The sequence below is a fragment of the Equus quagga genome, chromosome 13 (assembly GCF_021613505.1).
Source record: "Equus quagga isolate Etosha38 chromosome 13, UCLA_HA_Equagga_1.0, whole genome shotgun sequence".
NCBI classification, from domain to species: Eukaryota; Metazoa; Chordata; class Mammalia; order Perissodactyla; family Equidae; genus Equus; species Equus quagga.
Window position 1 is genome coordinate 63,007,204 of NC_060279.1, and position 20,418 is coordinate 63,027,621.

Sequence of the window (20,418 nt, forward strand, 5' to 3'; positions counted from 1 at the left end):
GCATGTGGGACGCTGCCTCAGCGTGGTTTGATGAGCAGTGCCATGTCCGTGCCCAGGATTCGAACCAACGAAACACTGGGCCACCTGCAGCAGAGTGCGCGAACTTAACCACTCAACCATGGGGCCAGACCCTACACCTTTTTAAATTTAATATGTCTTAGAGATCACTACTTAGTGGTACATAGAAATCTTCCTCTTTCCCTTTTACAAGTATTTCATTATATGGGTATACCATTGTTTATTCAATCAGTTCTCTTATAAATGGAATTTGGGTTATTTCAAGTCCTTCGTTAATATAAGAAGCACCACAGTGAATAGTCTTATGTGTATGGCACTTTGCTTTTTTGCCTGTGTATCTATCTATAGGATAGATCCCTAAAAGATTTCTGGGGCAAAGGTTAAATGCCTATGTAATTTTGCTAGATATTCCCAAATTTCTCTCCTTAGGGAACTATCATTTTAGTTCTTACCAGCAATGTATGAGAGTGTGTGTTTCCCCAAAACCTTGCCATATAATGTGTTATAAAACTTTGGGGTTTTACCCAGTTGATAGATGGGAAGTGCTATTTCAGTATAGTTTAATTTACTTTTCTCTTATGAGAAGGGTTGATCATATTTTTAGGTTTAAACATCATTTACATTTCTTTTTCTGTACACTGTTCATGTCTTTGCTCATATAGTGTTTCATACTCTTTGTTCACTGTGGAATATATTTAATGAATATGTAATTAAATAATATTCAACATAATTTAATGGCTGCAAGTATTCCATTATTCATTCATTCAACAACTACTTATTTTGAACAGCTATTACATGTCAGACAGGTCTTGTTCCAGGCAAAGGGAATACAGTAGTGAACAAAACAGAGCAACATCTTTGTCCTCAAGGAGGTTTTAGTTTATGTTTTTTTTTTTTTTTGAGGAAGATTAGCCCTGAGCTAACATCTGTCGCCAATCCTCTTCTTTTTGCTGAGGAAGACTGGCCCTGAGCTAACATCCGTGCCCATCTTCCTCTACTTTATATGTGGGACACCTGCCACAGCATGGCTTGACAAGCGGTGCGTAGGTCTGCACCCGGGATCCGAACCTGTGAACCCTGGGCCGCCAAGGTGGAACATGCAGACTTAACCCCTCCGCCATTGGGCTGGCCTGGAGCTTTTGGTCTAGTTGGTGGAGAGACAATAAATAATAAACAAAATAAATATTATACATACATATAGTATGTTAGATACAGGTAGACCATAATTTACTCAACCAATCCCCTGTTATTGGACATGGAGTTTTAAATTTACACTATTATAAATAATGCACTGTTGAATATCCTTTAAGTTATCATCAATTATATTTTGATCCTTTCTAATTTGTTTCTTAGAAAATGTATTAACTTTAGTTTTGAAGTCTGTTGCTGCTTGTATTCATTTATATTTTCAACATTTTATTATGGTTTTATAACCATAACCTTTCTTTTTGCATTATATTTTTAGTAGTCATCCTGGAATTACAATATGCATCCTTAATTTTTCACGATCTGTTTAGGATGAATATTGTACTACCTCACATAACGTGGAAGAACTTTGCAACTGTAAGGGTCCTTTTACAGCCCCCCCCCCCCCCCCCCCCCGCTTAGACCTTATGCTGTAGTTTTCATATTTACTTTATCTATAAAAGTTATAAATCTCATAATACAATTTTATAAATTTCGCTTTAGCCACTTATATGTATTTAAGGAAATTAAGAGGAAAAAATTAGTCTTTTATATTTACCCATGTATTTTACCATTTCCAATGCTCTTCATTCCTGAAGATCCAAGTTTCCATCTGGTATTATTTTCCTTCAGCTTGAAGAACTTCCTTTAGCATTTCTTAGTAGTGCAGATCTGCTGGCAGTCAATTGTTTTAGTTTTCATCGATCTGAAAATGTCTTCATTTTACTTTCATTTTTGAAGATTATTTTTACTGGATATAGAATTCTGAGGTGGCAGTTTTTTGATGTTTTTTTCTGGTTACCACTTTAAAGATGTTTTTCTACTGTCTTTTGGGATTCATTATTTGTGATGATAAGTTCGCAGTCATTCATAGCATCGGTCCCCTGTATGTAAACTGTCATATTTTTCTGGCTGCTTTCAAGATTTTCCCTTTATCTCTGGTGTTTAGCTATTGACGAATGCCAATCATTTCCCAGTTTTTGCTCACTTTTATCACCTTCAGATGTCTTCAGGTAGTTGCTTTTTACATTTTGTCCAGAGTTGATAGTTTTTATCTGTGGGAAGGTTTTTCTTATAGGAGTTGTTTTTTGTTGTTTTTTTTTTTGAGGAAGATTAGCCCTGAGCTAACTGCTGCCAATCCTCCTCTTTTTGCTGAGGAAGACTGGCCCTGAGCTAACATCCATGCCCATCTTCCTCTACTTTATATATAGGATGCCTGCCACAGCATGGTCTGCTGAGTGTTGCGTAGGTCTGCACCCAGGATCTGAACTGGTGAACCCTGGGCCGCCAAAGCGGAACGTGTGCACTTAACTGCTGCGCCACAGGGCTGGCCCCTCTTCTAGGAGTTTTAAGGAGATCTTTATTAATTCATTCTTTTACACAATCAACTAACAAAAACTCATTTGGTGTTTACTTTATATACTTTGCAAAGCATTACAAGAGAGACATGGTGCCAATCCTCATTAAGTTTAAACTCTAGGGGAGAAGAAAGAAAATAAACACAAATAAAATAATTATTGATTGTGCTAAGTATTATGAAGAAGAGATACTAGATGCTATCACAGAGTTACTAGTGTGGGGGATGGCTTTTAGATTTGTCAAGAAGGGCCACTCTGAGCAGATAATACATAAATTGAGACTTCGAGGCACTTATGACTCAGCATTTCCACTCTTAGCCATATATATATCAGGAATGTGTGTGCACACTTTCACCAAAAGAAATCTGTTTGAAGACTTGAGAGGGTCTCCTTTTCTGGTGTGCGTAATGTAGATTTTTGGGAGAGGAGGAGTGTAACCAGGGAAAACAGTTAAGAGGCTGTTGTCATAGTTCAGTTTAAAGATGATCATGACTTGGACAAAGATTGCAGTGGGTAGATGGCGAAAAATGGATGAATTTGAGAACCATTTTGTAAGCAGCACAGACAAGGCTTGGTGATGGATTGGATAGGGAGATAAGGAAAAGAATTAGTTACCAGTTAGTGACCAGGTTGGATTGCAGCAGGGGGCAGGAGGTATTGGTGAGAATCAAGAATTCCATTATGAATATGTTGAATTTGAGATGCCTCAGAAGCATCCAAGTGGAGATTTCATGTAGCAGTTGGAAGTGTGTCTCTGAAACTTAGAGGGTAGACATGGGCTGGAGATATAAATTTGGGAGTTGTTAGCTTCTAGGTGGTTTTTAAAGACCTGGGCTAGGATAAGATTATCAAGGAAGAGAATGCAGAGTTCAGGACAAGCCCTAGAGCGTTTCGATATCTGGTAGAGGAAAAGGAGCCAGCAGAGGAGACCTTGAAGAGATGGCCTTTGAGGTAGGAGGAAGACCAGGAAAGAGTGGTGTCCCAGAAGCCAAGAGAGGAGAGTGTTTCAAGGAAGGAGTCCTCATTGATGTCAACTGCTGAGAGTGTATAAGAGCTCCTTCATGGGGCCAGCCCGGTGGCGCAGCAGTTAATTTCGCACATTCCGCTTTGGCCGCCTGGGGTTTGCCGGTTCAGATCCCGGGTACAGACATGGCACCGCTTGGCAAGCCATGCTGTCGCAGGCGTCCTACATATAAAGTGGAGGAAGATGGGCATGGATGTTAGCTCGGGGCCAGTCTTCCTCAGCAAAAAGAGGAGGATTGGCATCAGATGTTAGCTCAGGTCTAATCTTCCTCAAAAAAAAAAAAAAAAAGAGCTCCTTCACCAGTAGAGGGCAGTAAAGACCATTTTAGGAAAATTTGGGGAAAAATTGAGAATAGATATTTTGGAGGGATGTGATTAAATTAATCCCTTTGAACCCTATAGCTATATTTTGTGATTTGCCTCACTAGAATGTAAATCCCACGAGGGAAGGACTTGGTTACTTTGTTTTGTTCAGTGCTTTATCCCTGGCACCTAGAACAGTTTGACTGAAAGAATCTTCTGTGGTAAATGTTCAACTTTTAAAATTTCTGTTCTGGCTACAGTTTAAGCCCAGTAAGATGACTAAGACATGGCCTCTGCCCTCAGAACATAAGGGGAATAGAACAAACTAGATGAAGTATAACGTGTTAGGTACACTATTCTAACTATATCCAAAGTGCTGTGGGAAGGCAGGAAGTGTGGTCTTGAATTCTGCCTAGGCTGGGGTGGCATAATTGGGGAGGATTTCCAGAGGCAAGGACATCTGAGCCAGGCCTCAGGGGATGAACTGGAGTGGGCAAGGCATTCCACACAGAGGGAAGTATGATTTGATTTCCATGTATATAATCTCTTTTTCCTTCCAAAGGATCAGGCTCAAGTTCACTGCAGATCACAAAACATGACGTCTTGTTGGCTACTTTAAAATCTAACCTGTCTGCTGTGGAGGACAAATTGCTGAAGGATCCTCACTGGAAGACATTGAAACTCCTGAGGGATGAAATTGCTAATAAGGCAGAATGGCCACAAAACTCTGTGGACGTCACCTGGAGTTTTACCTCTCAAATCTTGCTGTGGCTGTTGTGCTTGAAGGAAACCATGATCCACCTTGCGGCTGATTTCAATCCGGGCAAATCCAACCCTAGGACTCCAGAAGCTGCTCCTGCACTGAGTCCAGATACACTTAGTATCTCACAGCAGAAGACTGTGCAGTCAGTCTTGCAGTTTGTAGTCACCTTGGGTGTCTGCCCTTATCTCATGCCTGGTGTTGGAGTCCCTTTGAGATATAGGACTGAATTTGGGGCCGTTGTTCAAGACGTGGTGTGTCTTGATGCTGCCCCGGATGCAACCCGGAGACTGTACACCAGCTGCAGGGTCCTCCTAAATGTTGCTCAGCACGCATCTCTGGGAAGCTTGATTTTCTGCCGCCATTTTGGGGATATTGCGGCAGGCTTGTGCCAACTGGGATTCTGCCCGACCAAGAGAAAACCACTAAAACCTGAGGAAGAGGTAAACATACACTGAGGGGGAGAGAGAATATATTTGTATATATTTGTGTGTGGTTGTTGTAAAAGACAACTAACTCTTAGTTCTTTGGAAAAGGGCTGATGGAAAGATCTAGAATTCCTATTGAATACGAAAGCATATCCAGTGGATAAATGAATCTTTTTAGGGGGTTGGAGCTTTCATTTATTAGATGCTAGTCCTTTGCACACCTGGAAAGTCCATTTCACCTGTCCCTTCTTGTCATTTTGTGAAACAGCTATTGCAGGCTATTTCTTTGAGCCTCTGTTTCCTCTTTTTTAAAATTTGTATAATAATACCTGCCTTGGAAGGTGGTTGTGAGGATTAGGGATAATGTATTAAAGTGGCTATCTCAATCCCCAGTAGTGCTCATCCAAAAGTAATTACTACTAATGTTAGTATTGAAGTAGTCATCCCTCCTTCATTAAGTTCTTGGGAGGATTAAATGAGATAAGTCAGTAAGGCACCTGGTGCAGGGCGTGATTCAGTCACTGTTCGTTGTTATTAGTAGGGTTAGGGGTATGTGCCTGAGTTTTGCTGACGCTCAAGCAGTAAGGATTTGAGTACCTGGACTATAAAGGTGCCGTGGAGGTTACAGAAGCATAAGGCATAGTCCTTTTCTCAAACAGCTCACACATTAATTGGGAGACAAGATTCACAAGTATGACATAGCAGGGACCACTACTCCCCCACAAGAGGACCACCAGCATCAGCATAGGAGCCTCACCAGAGGAAGCTGTTAAGATATAAACATATCAAGGGTCCGTGCAGCTCATATGCAGGGTAATTCCTTAGCCATTGCAGCCAGACTTCATAATGCCCACCTGCCTCATTTCTCTGTCACCTGCTGTGTCACCTTCCAACTTGTTCCTTTTCTGTTGGTTCGTCTTTTCTAATCTCTCTCTTACCTGTGTTCACAAACATTTGCTTAAAAGCCACTATCCGAGCAGTGACACGAAATTATGAGCTCCCCTGGTGCATTTGTGTCGTGTGGAGCAGAGCACTGTGCTCTGTATGACAGAGTGTGAATCTTGACAGTTCTGTCAGTATCTGCTGCCTGCACTTCCTGAGATGGGGGGTTGGGGGTCTGAATTGACAGGTCTTATTACTATTACTGGGTTTAAGCAGTTCCCCAGGGGTCTCAGGTAGGAGAGAGAAAAGAAAAGGGAAACACACAGAAAGGACGAGGTGGGAAGGCAGGTGAAGAAGTTGACAGAAGGGGAAACACAAAGAGTGTACATTTTGAAGCTGGACAGTTTCCAGCAATAGCTGCTGCTCTAGACAGCACCTGTACCTCAGTTTGCTAAGTGGTAATGGGCAGGATCTTGACTGCTCTACTGAGTTACCACAGGGGGACAGTACTTTGAGGCTTAAGAGTGCCCAGTAAATAGCACCCCTCTTTGCTGCCCGAGTTCTGAATGAATTAAAAGACAGTGAACAGAGTAAGAGAGATGAAAAGTCAAAATATCATTTCTGTTGCTCATAAATGCAAAGTTGGAGGATATAGCTTAAAGATGGAGATGAATGGGCTTCCTAAAAGTGTATTCTAGAATTAGACATACTACTCACCCAGTTTTAAGTAGTGCTGGAAAACTACAGTGGCTTCTGCCCCATGGCAGGGGATATACCTCTGTAAAATCTACAGCAAGGAAGAGCAGAAACAAATGTGCACTTGCTCCCAAGACATAGAAGAGGAACGAGCTGAGCTGTGCCTGCCAAAATTCGCCAATAAGTAAGTCTATTCCAAACGCAGCAGTGAGATGAGTCAATAAGATGATCTGCCTAGAAGTGAGTGAGGGGATGGAAAGAGGACCAGGAGTGTTTCAGTATTGTAGCTTCCTCCATGTGGAAGGGAATCAAGAGGGAAAAGAAGCCTTCCTTTCTCTCCCCCTACAAGTGTCTGTACAGTATTGTGAAACATTACCATCTATTGCCTGCCTGGTTTATGTTCTGCTAAAGCCAGGTACATGTTTCTTTTAGGTGTTAACCGAAGAGGAAAGAGCCCTGTCCAGGGAGGCCTTGAGAGACATCTTGAATCAAATATATCAACCATTAGCAGTCCGAGAATTACTTACCCTCCAGGGAGGACCACCTCAGGTATTCCAGGCCTGGGGACTCTTGTGGGTGAATCATTAATGATGACGTGTGGTGTGCTGTCTTCTCCTGGGAAATTTGATAATCTAGTTGAATCTTATTTCATCGTTTAGATCATTAAATAGTATTTTTAAAGCTAGCAGAGTAACCAAGTTACTCTGACCCTTAGGATAATTTTTTTTTTTAATTCTACCTCCTTTTTTTTTTCTTTTTTTGCAGGGAAGGATTTGCCCTGAGCTAACATCTGTTGCCAATCTCTTTTTTCCCCTCCCCAAAGCCCCAGTATATGGTTGTATATCCTGGTTGTGAGTGGTTCTAGTTCTTCTATGTGAGCTGCCACTACAGCATGGCAAATGACAGATGGGTAGTGTGGTTCCGAGACTGGCAAGTGAACCTGGGCTGTCAAAGTGGTGAGCACCAAACTTTAATCACTAAGCCATCAGGGCTGGCTCAGGATGATTTTAAAAGATTTTTCTTTTGTGGGCCAGCCTGGTGGTATAGTGGTTCAGTTTGTGCGCTCTGCTTCTGTGGTCGGGGCTTTGCAGGTTTGGATCCTGGGCATGGACCTAGCACCACTCGTCAAGCCATGCTGTGGCAGCATCCCACATAAAATAGAGGAAGATTGGCACAGATGCTAGCTCAGTGACAATCTTCCTCAAGCAAAAAGAGGAAGATTAGCAACAGATGTTAGCTCAGGGCCAATCTTCCTCACAAAAAAAAAGATTTTTCTTTTAATGGAATGGTGGACACTTTTCCCAAGGATATGGCAGTTTTATTTAAAATATATTTTATTTATTCTGAAACTGGATCTTTTTTTTTCTTTAACTAAAATTTGGCTGTTTGACAATACATTCTTTTGTCAAAAATATTTGGACATCTTTTTCTTTGAATGGAGTATCTGAAGTCAAGAAATTAAGATTAGAACTATTATTGAGACTATTCTTATCTCCTTTGTTTGAAAAACATGATAGTATATATTCTAGTAGGCATAAGATAGTTTCTTTTTTTCCTTAAAAATAATTATCTTATCTGAAATGATTTGATGCTGTAGATGGAATTATCTATTTGTTTTTAGTACCTAAATTTTAGTTAGGAATCCAGGTGAGTAAAGTGCGAGGGGTCAAAGGAATTGGCTGTAGGTCAGGAACAAGGACCAGCTGAAGCTGGCTACAAAGATACCTCCTCGTTGAAGTCATGTTCATCTCATGCTCAGAATATTACTGTAGTTCCCATTGGGCTCCTCTGGCCTCACACTCCACTTCTCTAATGAGTCCACAGTTTGCCAGATTAAACCAAATGCATTATAATCATGAGAACGTGGTAAAAAGCAGAGGCTCTGGCGTTAGGCGTACTGGCATTTAACCCCCGCGTGCAGTTGTATGAATTAGTAAACCTTTCCATCCTCAGTTTCCTTACCCATAAAATAGGAATAGTAACAGCGTCTTCCTTGTAATTCCCTTTTGAGGTTATGTGGGAGGTACGTAGCACAGTGCTTGGCACACCATAACCCCCTCAATAAATGGTAATTATTAAATAAAAGAGAGAGGATGGGCCAGTTAGGATAAAATGTTTCTGTCACTAATTTTTATGCTCACATATTTAAATACAATGATTGACAGCAACATAGTTCACATTCTAGGCCCAAAATAAGGGACACCAAGTCTGTGTTGTTAATGATGGCTCCACAGAGCTCTCAAAAAGGAGCCCTTTAGGAACCCAACCCTTCTTGAAACTGCCGTGTCCCAAAGAATGAGAGTAGCTAAGACCTTGGAGGCAGGGCTGGAGTGCCCCCTCACTATTGTGAGCTGTCCTCCTAGAGGTGAGTAATGTTCATAGATTCTTCTTTAGAAGCGAGATTTGATTGGAAGGACTGCATTCAGAGATCGGTTTTATTAACTTTGTGTTCTCCTAATCTATATTTTGTTCACTGAAGTGTTTGTCTATTTCTGAGTTTGAAATTTCACTTGAAGTTTTACTGTATTTCTATTTTCTTTTTCTTTATTTTTTTTGATGAAGATTAACCCTAAGCTAACATCTGCTGCCAATCCTCCTCTTCTTGCTGAGGAAGGTGGGCCCTGAGCTAACATCCATGCCCATCTTACTCTACCTTACATGTGGGACGCCTACAACAACATGGCCTGCCAAGCGGTGCCATGTCCACACCTGGGATCCAAACCGGCGAACCCCGGGCTGCCGAAGCAGAATGTGCACACCAAGCCGCTGCGCCACTGGGCCGGCCCCACTATTTTCTCTTATAAGTGATGTTGAAGAAGGTTTTGTAAAGGAGAGGGTCTTTTTTTTTTTTTTTGAAAAAATGTTCTTCTAAAGTCTGTGTAGCATACTGTTAGTTGTTAATATGACTCACTGTATATATATATATTTTTTTAATAATTTCTACATATCCTATCTATTTCACTGCCATTCAATTCAGACCTTTCCCTTTATTTTTTAGGCCTGCACAGATGTGAAGACACAAGTTAGGTCTCGGGCCCCAGCTTGGCTTCGGCGTCTGTGTGGGCAGCTGCTCTCCGAAAGGTTGATGAGACCCAGTGGTGTTCAGGCCGTAGTCCGGGGCATTTTGGAAGGAGCAGGTGGTAAGAAACTGTTTCTGTTACTTTGGTGTCCATTTCCCTTCGAGTCAGAGTGAATTGTTGATCTTTAGCATTTGCCTTTAAAACCTGAGACTAAACTGTGCCTTTGTGGAGACTGAGGAGGTTAGACTGCGAGGTTAAACCTTGCTGAGAGTCTTTTCCAGAGAAACTCATTTTCTTACCATTTTTCTAAAACAATTGTGATACACCACTGACGTTGTTGAATAATATTGTCAGCTATTTCAGATAATTTATAATATCATAGGAAAACGTTGCACAGAAAGTTTAGGTAAAATCCTAAAGAAAATGTGAAATTGTGTGTGGAAAAGAGCTTTGTACCAGGGTGTTAAGAGTACTTCACCTCAGGACTTAAAATACAAAATAGTTCCCTTGAAGCTGCAGATACCTTAGAGATGCAGACTTTGCAGTGAAGTTTTAGATTCAGTCCCCCAATTACTTTCTCTAAGTCCTCATTAATAGAAAAAAGTTAATTATCATGCTAAGTGTAGTAGTAGTTTTTAATTTATATTTTTTGATTTTTAAAACAAAATTATACATGCACGTAGTTTAAAGAGTCAAATAGGTCTATAAGGCTCGTAGAGAAAACCAGCAGTCCTTTCACCATTCCACTCCATTTCCCATCTCTAGAAGCAACCATTTGGAACTTGTTAGTGGGTTTCTTCTAGTATTTACCTCTGTATTTCTACCACAAGGCACATACAGCACCTTCTTAATTTTTCAGTTTGAGAGTCGTCTACTAACTGCTCAGCACGTGTGGAAGAGGATGTTGCTCTCTTTCAAAACCCTGGCGTCACTCCCCCACATATACTTCCCATCTCCTTAATAGTCATAGCTTAATTTTGGTTAGCTCCATGTTCAGTGTTTATGTTCTTCTAATTCTGTAATTATTATTTACAGTTGAGCTGTGTAGTATACTATGACTACTTTTATAACTTTTGTACTTCTTGGAGTTAATAGCTATCTTTTTTATTTGTCTGCTTAGTTTTTATGTCCTTATCACTAATCTGTTCTCAAATTCTCCCCCAGTTGTTTAAGTCTGCTTTTAATACATTAAGATACACCAGACAATCTATCCGTTTTGTCTTCTTGGAGACACCCGTCTCTGAGTCTTCTCTAAGCTGGACTAGTTACCTCCCACAGGGCTCTCATCCAGGCTCTCCCTTCCCCTTTATCCCATGGGTGCTCTGCCTCTCTTTTGTGTTCAGTCCCTTATTTCCTGTATCCCATGAACATTAGTTTCCTATTGCTGCTGTAACAAATTACCATAAACTTAGTGGCTTTTTGATGAAGTTGACATTTAAACTGAGCCCTGAAGGCTGGGTAGGAATTTACTAGTTGAAGAATGAGAGAAGACTATTGTAGGCAAAGAGAATAGCACGTATGAAGGAACTGGCGTAGAAAAGAGCATAGTGTTTTTGAGGAAATTTTGGTACGGTAGAGCCGTGAGGGCAGAGAGTGGTGTGAAATGAGGGTGGCAGGGTCGGGAGAGGCCACGTCACGGAGGCCTGGAGGCCTAGTTCAGGATTTTGAACTTTATTCTGAGGGCAATGAGAAACCATTGGAAGGTTTTAAGGAGAGAGGCATGATCAAATCTACATTTTGGAAATATCTGTCTGGATGTATTGGGAAGAATGGGCAGTCAACTGAGAGGCCACGGTGGCTTGGATCAATGCTGTGGCAGTGGAAATAGAAATGAACGAATGTGAGAGGTATTTAAGGGGTGGAGTTGCCAGAACTTAATGAAGGGCTGGACATGTGAAGAGAGAGGAGAGAGAGAGAAGAATCAATCTTGACTTTCCATTTCTGGTGTGGTAAATGTACATTGGCCCTGTCAGATGAAGGTGAGGTCAGTGTGGCTCACAGACATTGATAAATATGGTCTAAAGTCGCTGTAATATTGCCTCCCCAGTTGTGCCTGCAGTGGCTTTTAGAGCCAATGAAATGAAAAATTATCAGTTACTTATGAGAAGTTGTCGCATACAAATAAGTCCTTGCATCTTCTTTTTCCAAAGAAGAGTTAGACTTCACCCAAGGGCATGCAAATTAGAGAGCTGCTGTAAGAAACTTAGAACCCTATTTTTTTTCTTAATTTTTTTTGAGGAAGATTGGCCCTGAGCTAACATCTGCCACCAATCCTCCTGTTTTATTATGCTGAGGAAGACTGGCCCTAATCTAACATCCGTGCCCATCTTCCGCTACTTTATATGTGGGACGCCTTCCACAGCATGGCTTGCCAAGCGGTGCCATGTCCACACCCAGGATCCGAACCGGCGACCCCCGGGCCGCCGAAGGAGAATGTGTGCACTTAACCACTGCGCCACTAGGCCGGCCCCAATAATAGCGGTTTTAATGTCCTTGTCTCCTAAGTCTGTCATCTCTGTTTTTATGAGTCTGTTTCTGTTGATTTTTCCTCCTGATTATGGGTCGTATTTTCTTGCTTCTTTGCTTGCCTGGTAATTCTTTTTATTGAGATGTTATTTACATACCATAAAATTCATTCTTTTAAAGAGTACCATTTAGTGGTTTTTAGTATATTCACAAAGTTGTGCAACCCTCACCAATATCTAATTCCAAAACATTTTCATCATCTCCTCCCAAAAAACCTCATACCCATTAGCAATGACTCCTCATTCTCCCCTCCTCCAACCCCTTGTAAGCACTCATCTACTTTCTGTGTCAATGGATTTGCCTATTCTGGATATTTCATCCAAATGGAGTCATACGATATGTGGTCTTTAGTGTTTAGCTTCTTTCACTTAGCATGTTTTTTAGGTTTATCCATGTTGTGGCATGAATCTGTCCTTATTCCTTTTTATGACTGAATAATATTACATTATATGCGTATGCCTGGTAATTTTTGAATGGATACTGGACATTTTTTCTTTTTTGAGGAAAATTAGCCCTAAGCTAACATCTGCTGCCAATCCTCCTCTTTTTGCTGAGGAAGACTGGCCCTGAGCTAACATCCCTGCCCATCTTCCTCTACTTTATATGTGGGACGCCTACCACAGCATGGCTTGCCAAGCGGTGCCATGTCTGCACCCGGGCTCTGAACTGGTGAACCCCGGGCTGCCGAAGTGGAATGTGTGCACTTAACCGCTGCACCACTGAACCGGCCCCAGATACTGGACATTTTTACTTTGCATTGTTGGGTGTTAGATTCTGTTGTATTCATTTGTTAGGCTTTGTTCTGGGATGCAGTTAATTTCCTTGGAATCAGTTTGATCCCTTTGATCCTGGCTTTTAAGCCTTGTTACTGTGAGTGTAGAGCAGCCTTTAATCTAAAGTAATTTGACCCCACTACTAGGGCAATAGCCTTCTGAGGTTCTACTTGATACCTTGTCTATTAGAAGGCCTTTCCATGCTCTCTAGTGGGAACACAAACTATTCCCAGCCCTGTATAAACTCTGGGGATTGTACCCCCTCCTCCTTTCTGGTGGTTCTTGCTCCAGCCTTGGGTTTTTTCTCACAGACATACACAGATCTTACTCCACCAAAGATTTGAGGGAGGACTCCAGATCTCTGGAGCTCTCTCTTTGTGTAGCTTCCTCCTCTCTGGTATTTTGTCCTGAAAATTCTAGCTGCCTTGGCCTCCCTGAACTCTGGAATATGTTCCTTTAGCACAACAAGATGCCAGGCTTCGTTTGGGCTCCCCTTTGCTGTGCTGTGGCCTCAGGTTTTTCTCTACGTAGTAGGCTAGGCTATTCATGGGGCTTGCCTTGTTTGCTTCCCTTCTCTCAGGGATCAGTATCCTGGGCTGCCTGTTGTCCAGTGTCTGGAAGCCATTGTGAATATATTTTGTCCTGTTTTCTTATCATTTACCGTGGAAAGAAAATCTAGTCCCTATTACTCTATAGCTTTGGTTTAAGGTAATTTAAATGGTATTCAAGTCATATGAATAATTCCATTACAATGATTAAGCGCTACTTTTTTCTCTGAACTTCCCAGAAACCAACCTTTGAAAGGAAAGTGCAGAGGGGTGGATTATCTTACAGAGAAGAAATAAACAATTTTTAGTAGAGAAAAAACACTTTTTACTCTAAATTTTAAGGACCTTATATGAGGAACTAGTTGAGTTTTTTACTATCTTTGACATCTTTTTCCATTGCTGACAGCTGGGGCGGCTGGTGGACATGATGCTGAGGCAACAGCTGCTGACTGGAAGAAGTGTGACTTGATTGCAAAGATTTTGGCTTCTTGTCCCCAGCAGTCTCTTTCACCAGAGGATTACTATAGGGATATCTGCCCCCAGGTAAATAATTCTGTTTCTTTTGACTGTTTGAAGATTATCTGCTTATTTATAGAAAGAGGACTTTAATGTTCCTCTAATACTAAGGTAAAAGCACAATATAATACTTAAATGTATTGTTTAGTGAGGGGCCTTCTCTTCCTCCTTTTGCTGAGGAAGATTGGCCCTGAGCTAACATCTGTGCCCATCTTCCTCTGTTTTGTATGTGGGATGCTGCCACAGCATGGCTTAATGAGTGGTACAAGTGGGGTGTAGGTTCATGCCTAGGATCCAAACCTGCAAACCCTGGGCCGCCAAAGCGGAGCATGTGAAATTAACCACTATGCCGCCAGGCCAGCCCCAAGCAGCCTTCTTAATAAGTGAATAAAAACCTGTGGAAGACACCGATCTGATTGCTAGGTTTAAGAACACCTCTCTGTTAGGAATGACTAGCCTAGCTTGCTCTCAGAGCTGGAATATAAAACTAAAGTTTCATCTTGTTCCTTATCTTTTCTGTGTGTTTTTAATTAGTTTTTTTAAAATAGGCATTAAATCAACAAGATAAATTCACATAGTACTCGATTTAAAAGCAAAAAAGACTAAACAGAAAAGTAAATCTCCCTCTCAGTTCCCTAGTTCCTCAGAAGTAGTCACTGTTACCAACTTCTTGTTTATTTTCCAGAGATATTCTGTGTCTTCTGTATATAATTTATATGTGTATGTATGTGTGTCTAATTTTTATAAAAGTGATAACATGCTACACACACTGGTTTTCATTTGGCTTTTTTAACTTGACAGTGTACCTGGGAGATTATTTCATTATGTGCTGCATCATTCTTTTTCATGGGTACATAGTATTTCATCATATTAATGTAGCATAATTTATTTAACCAGCCTTCTATTAATGGACATTTGAGTAGTTTTCATTCTTTTGCTGTTGCAAACCATGCTATAGTTAATATCCATAAATCTTGCACATGTGCAAATATTACCATAGAAAAAATTCCTAGAATTGAGATTACTGGTTCAAAGGGTATGTGCATTTAAGTTTTGGATTGATATTGTTTATATATTTGTTTTACCACATTTGCCTATGCAGTGTGTTACAAAACATTTCTATCTTTGCTAATCTGATGGGTGAAAAATGTGGAAGGAGTTTTCTTAATCAGAACTCCCCATGCTTTTAGATGTAGGACGTGCCTTTTGGAGTACAGTCCGAAGAAGGTCATTCAGTTGTCATGCTGATCTTCAGAGTTCTCATGGGTAGGCCTGCCTGAGAACAAAATATTGCAATGCAAAGATCTTATGTTGAAAAATACTAAATATAAGTCATCTTACAGGACAAGGTCTGCATTTGCAATGATGAATAAGTATTTTCTGAAACTAGTAGCTGTAGTTTTGATACTTAACAAAAGAATAAAATCAAGTCATAGCTTTCAGGTCTGCCCAGTCTCTCTCTGGTGGTGTTAGAGGTCACATGCAGTTTTTGGACAGAAGATTCTCCTGTCTGCAAAAAGTGAGAGAGTCACTTTTAAGTCAGGAACAGAAATGCACTTTTCTGTCAGTTGCTTATGCTAGGATAAACCCACTCATAGGCACTGCAGAGCTATGTTTATCTTTGAGAATAAAATAGACTCCTGTCTGGGATATTTCAGACACAACAGGCTCTTCATACCCTAAATATATTTATATACCTTGACCCACCAATTTCATTTGGTGGTGCTATTTGTAATAGCAAAATTTTGGGAATAAAACTGAATGTCTGGATATTAGGGAATAATTTAATAAATTCTTACATATAGCTTGAATATAATATAATATATATATATATTTTTAAAGATTTTATTTTTCCTTTTTCTCCCCAAAGTCCCTTCGTACATAGTTGTGTATTTTTAGTTGTGGGTCCTTCTAGTTGTGGCATGTGGGACGCTACCTCAGCATGGCTTGATGAGTGGTGCCATGTCCGTGCCTAGGATCAGAATCGGTGAAACCCTGGGCCGCCAAAGCAAAGCGCGCGAATTCAACTACCTAGCCATGGGGCAGGCCCCAAATATAATGTTTTTGAGGCATTTATAACAATATGAGAAGATTTTAGCGATACACAAAGCTGAATATTAAATGTGGTCTCAAATAAAAAGAAAAAAGAATTATATGGAAACAAATTGGAAAAAATACACCAAAAATGTTCACAGTGATTTGGGAAGATTTATTTATTTATTTTTTCTGCTTTATCTCCCCAAATCCCCCCTGGTACATAGTTGTATATCTTAGTTGCAGGTCCTTCTAGTTGTGACATGTGGGATGCTGCCTCAACGTCGACTGACAAGTGGTGCCATGTCCTCACCCAGGGTCCGAACCCGCGAAACCCTGGGCTGCCGCACTGGAGCATGCAAACTTAACCACTCAGCCACGGGGCTGGCCCATGGAAAGATTTAATTTTCTTCTTAAATCTTTATTTTCCACATTTTCTAAAATGAGCATGTCTTTTATAAGTTTGATAAAATTATTTAGTAAAAACATAGCCTGAATCTTCAGTTCTCACACCCTTTGATACTGGATTCTTAGATTAAAAAAAAAAAAAATTCTTGGGGCTAGCCTGGAGGCATTGCGTGCTCCACTTTGCTGGCCCAGGCTTTACTGGTTCAGATCCTGGGCACAGACTTATACACCACTCGTCAAGCCATGCTGTGACAGTATCCCACATACAGAGTAGAGGAAGACTGGCACAGGTGTTAGCTCTGGGCCAATCTTCCTCACCAAAAAATAGATAAATAAAATTCTGTTGAATCAGTGTTATTGCAGTGAGTGTATTTTTTGGCTTAAAGAGATTAGTTCTTTCTCTTTGCTAACATAATGCTCCTTGCAAAGAGCCTGGTGTTTTACTTCTTGTATTTTTTCTTTTAGATTCTGGATTTATTTCACTTTCAGGATAAATTGACAGCGCGACAATTTCAGAGAGTTGCTACCACTACCTTTATAACTATGTCAAGAGAACGCCCACAGTTGGCAGCAAAGTATTTGCTTCAGCCAATGTTAGCTCCTCTTCATCGATGTTTAAATACAGCAGGTAAAGGAAGAAGACTTGTGATTGGGTGTCCCTCTAAAGGACCTTCTTCAGTGTTTCAGATTGAAATGACTCAAGTGTGTGGTATTTCAGTTTCTTTAGTTTTACTCTTCTTCCCCCCAACTGTTTATTCTGAAAAATCCACTTCACAAACGTTCCAAGAAGCGTACATTGAACCACCCCTATACACTTCACCTGGAGTGACCAGCTGTTAACATCTGGGCCATGCTTGCTTTGTCTTTCTCTCTTTCCACACATACATTTTTTTCTGAGGCATTTGAGAGTTAGTTGCAGGCATCATCTAATATACAGACTTTATTCAAATTTCTCTAATTGTCCCAAGAACTACTTTTATAACTATTTTTTTAAAAAATCTATAATTCAGTCAAGAATCATGCATTCCATTTACGTGTTATGTCTTTTCAGTTTCCTTCGTTGTAGAATAGTTCCCTAGTCTGTCACTGTGACGTTTTTTAAAAGCCCAGTTTATAAAATATTCCTCAATTTCTGTTTGTCTAATTGTTTTCTCATAATTAGATCCAGGTTTAAACATTTTGGCAGGAATACTGCGTAGGATGTTGATTTTTTTCTCAGTTTCCATCAGATCAGGGGGCACGTGTTATCAGTTTATCCCATTATTAACAATGTTAAATTCGATCATTTGATTAAGCTGGTAGCAACCAGATTTCTCCATTGTAAAAACACCTTCCTCCCTTTGTAATTAATAAGTAATCTATGGGATGATAGTCTGAGACTATGTGAATACCCTTTTTCCCAATAGTCTTTCATACTGTAGTTTAGTATCCATTGATGATTCTTGCCAGTAAAATGGTGACTTTCTATTTCTTTTGTTAGTTTTAATTTGTTAGTTGGTATTCTTCTGTAAAGAAGAGCTTTTCTTTCTCCCTGCCTCATCCCTTTTTAAAAAACAATTAAGTATCAATATAATTCATAGTCTCCATCAATAGGTTACCAAACATTCCTGTCGTTCATTTTGGTGCTCAGAATTTCCCAGATTTGGCCAGTGTGTTTTAGTTCTGTTTTAATGTTTTAAAATGTTGACATTTTCACCACTTCACTTAGTATGTTTTCATTTATCGAGTTTAATGCTGGGATACAGAGTATCATTTCAGCATTACTTTTTAGATAGTAGTTCCTAAATTTAAAATGAAGAAAAAGTTTGATGTTATGGGTAAACCAAATTTAGTTCTTTGTAGACTTTGTATATCATTTGTAGTATAAATTTTTCTGGGTGTGTGTGTGGGGGTGAGATGGGTGGGGATGGAAGAAGTTTAATTCTTGTGCATAGTAAAACTTCATCAGATTGGGCCTTGGTGAAGTAAAATTTGTGACTATTCAGTAATGATAAACATGATATTTGAGTAAATAATTAAAATTTCTTTATACATTTAATAGAAATCTAGTCTAGGATCAGTATATTCTTTAAAAAATGGCCCAAAAATTGAAGTATTATTTCTGTTGACCTTCAGCATGAGGGTCTAGCAATTCTTATATATCTGATTTCATGTATTAAGACTATACCTCATTACTACTCTATTTATTTTCTTATCTATCATTGATGGTTATTTCCTCTAATCTGGAGCACTGGTTCTTAGAATGTGATCCCAGGACCAGTAGCATCAGCATCACCTGGGAATTTATTAGAAATACAACTGTTTGGGGCCGGCCCGGTGGTTCAGCAGTTAAGTTTGCACGTTCTGCTTCGGTGGCCTGGGGTTCGCCGGTTCGGATCCTGGGTGCGGACATGGCACCACTTGGCAAGCCATGCTGTGGTGGGCGTCCCACATATAAAGTAGAGGAAGATGGAGATGGATGTTAGCTCAGGGCCAGGCTTCCTCAGCAGAAAAAGGGGAGGATTGGCAGCAGATGTTAGCTCAGGGCTAATCTTCCTCAAAAAAAAAAAAAAATTACACAACTTAAAAAAAACAAAAAGAAATACAACTGTTTGGGCTCCACTCCAGACCTACTGAATCAGAAATTCTGGTGTGGGTCCCAACAATCTGTGTTTTAACAGGTCCTTCGGGTAATTCAGTTGTGTGTTCAAGTTTGAGCACTGATCTAGAGTACTGTTCTTGGAAGGCCTAGATTCAGTCCAATTTGGGTCAATTATTTTTGTCCTGGACCTTGTTCTTTCATTCAAGGAATATTTATTGGACATCTATTTGCCAGACATTCTTCACGTGTTAGGTTACATTTGTAGCACCAGCTACATATTTTGCATATACAATCTACTAATAACAAAAAAGACTAGTTAGGAATATGACTGGTCTTGCATAGCGCTGTCATTGACACTGGAAAAACAATCTAAAGTATAAGCTTTCTTATTTTGTTTTTCATATTGTATCACATTTTTAGGACTATGTGGCGATTGTGATGAATTACTGTATTTTATCAATTCCAAGATGCACATTCTTTTCACGTTAAAAAACTCTTATTTTGTAAATCTTTTTCACATTTTAACAACTCAGATATCAAGATGCATCTCACAATCATTGTTGGCCAGGTAGCAATCATGGTGTTGTCTGTGCCTACAAATGAACATTAAAACTTGTAGAATGGATGTCAGTGACTTAAAAGAAATCGTGAAGACAATAGTAGAATGGAGGACTGTTAAGAAATGTCACATTACCGGTGGTCTTCATGGCACAGAGGACAATATATTACGGCAAAAGTGGGTATCAGTAATGCTATTGAAATGTTTCAAGTGTTGGACACTTAATGTGAAGTTTTAAGAATTTCTTATCCCGTTTATCCCAATTGTTTAGCTTATATAAAGAATGATACATTATAAAACTGTATGTCTAAATAAATCTAAGAGAGCTCTTTTAACCCTTTTTTTAAAAAAACTATTTTAAAGCTGTTTAAAGGGAAATTTTCAAACACATCTACAGAGAATAGTATAATGAACTCCTATGTACCAATCACCTAGACACAACTATTGACTCTGCCATTTTCATTTAATCTCATCCCCAGTTTTTCCATTCAATAAATTTACAATTAAAATTCTAAGTAATAATGTTGCATAGGTTATTTGGCAGTGGTTTTTTTCTTTGTTAGTGATACATAAAATAACAATGCATGTTTATAATCAATGCCGTTGTAGATTCCATGAAATACTGTATTTGAACGATGCTGTATTGTGCGATGGTAACCATTTTTTTTTCAATGAGACACTGAGTGTGGGTAATTCTGTGTTTTGTTCTCTAGAGATTCCAGAGAGTGACATGGTGCCTGGGACCATTTTGGTGACAGAAGAAGAACTTAGTAGATGTATTGAGGATGTATTTAAGGTTG

At 39.8% G+C, this 20,418-nt stretch overlaps 1 protein-coding gene across 1 annotated transcript in view; it reads left to right on the forward strand.

Moving 5' to 3' along the window:
- The window catches only part of TANGO6 (transport and golgi organization 6 homolog), a 193,719-nt gene that overhangs the window by 6,657 nt on the left and 166,644 nt on the right, over nucleotides 1-20,418 (forward strand). The window contains exons 2-7 of the mRNA XM_046683145.1: nucleotides 4,450-5,090; nucleotides 7,086-7,202; nucleotides 9,652-9,793; nucleotides 13,927-14,063; nucleotides 16,944-17,106; nucleotides 20,332-20,414. Of these exons, the coding sequence (XP_046539101.1) occupies nucleotides 4,450-5,090; nucleotides 7,086-7,202; nucleotides 9,652-9,793; nucleotides 13,927-14,063; nucleotides 16,944-17,106; nucleotides 20,332-20,414 (1,283 nt within the window). The remainder of the gene's footprint in view (nucleotides 1-4,449; nucleotides 5,091-7,085; nucleotides 7,203-9,651; nucleotides 9,794-13,926; nucleotides 14,064-16,943; nucleotides 17,107-20,331; nucleotides 20,415-20,418) is intronic.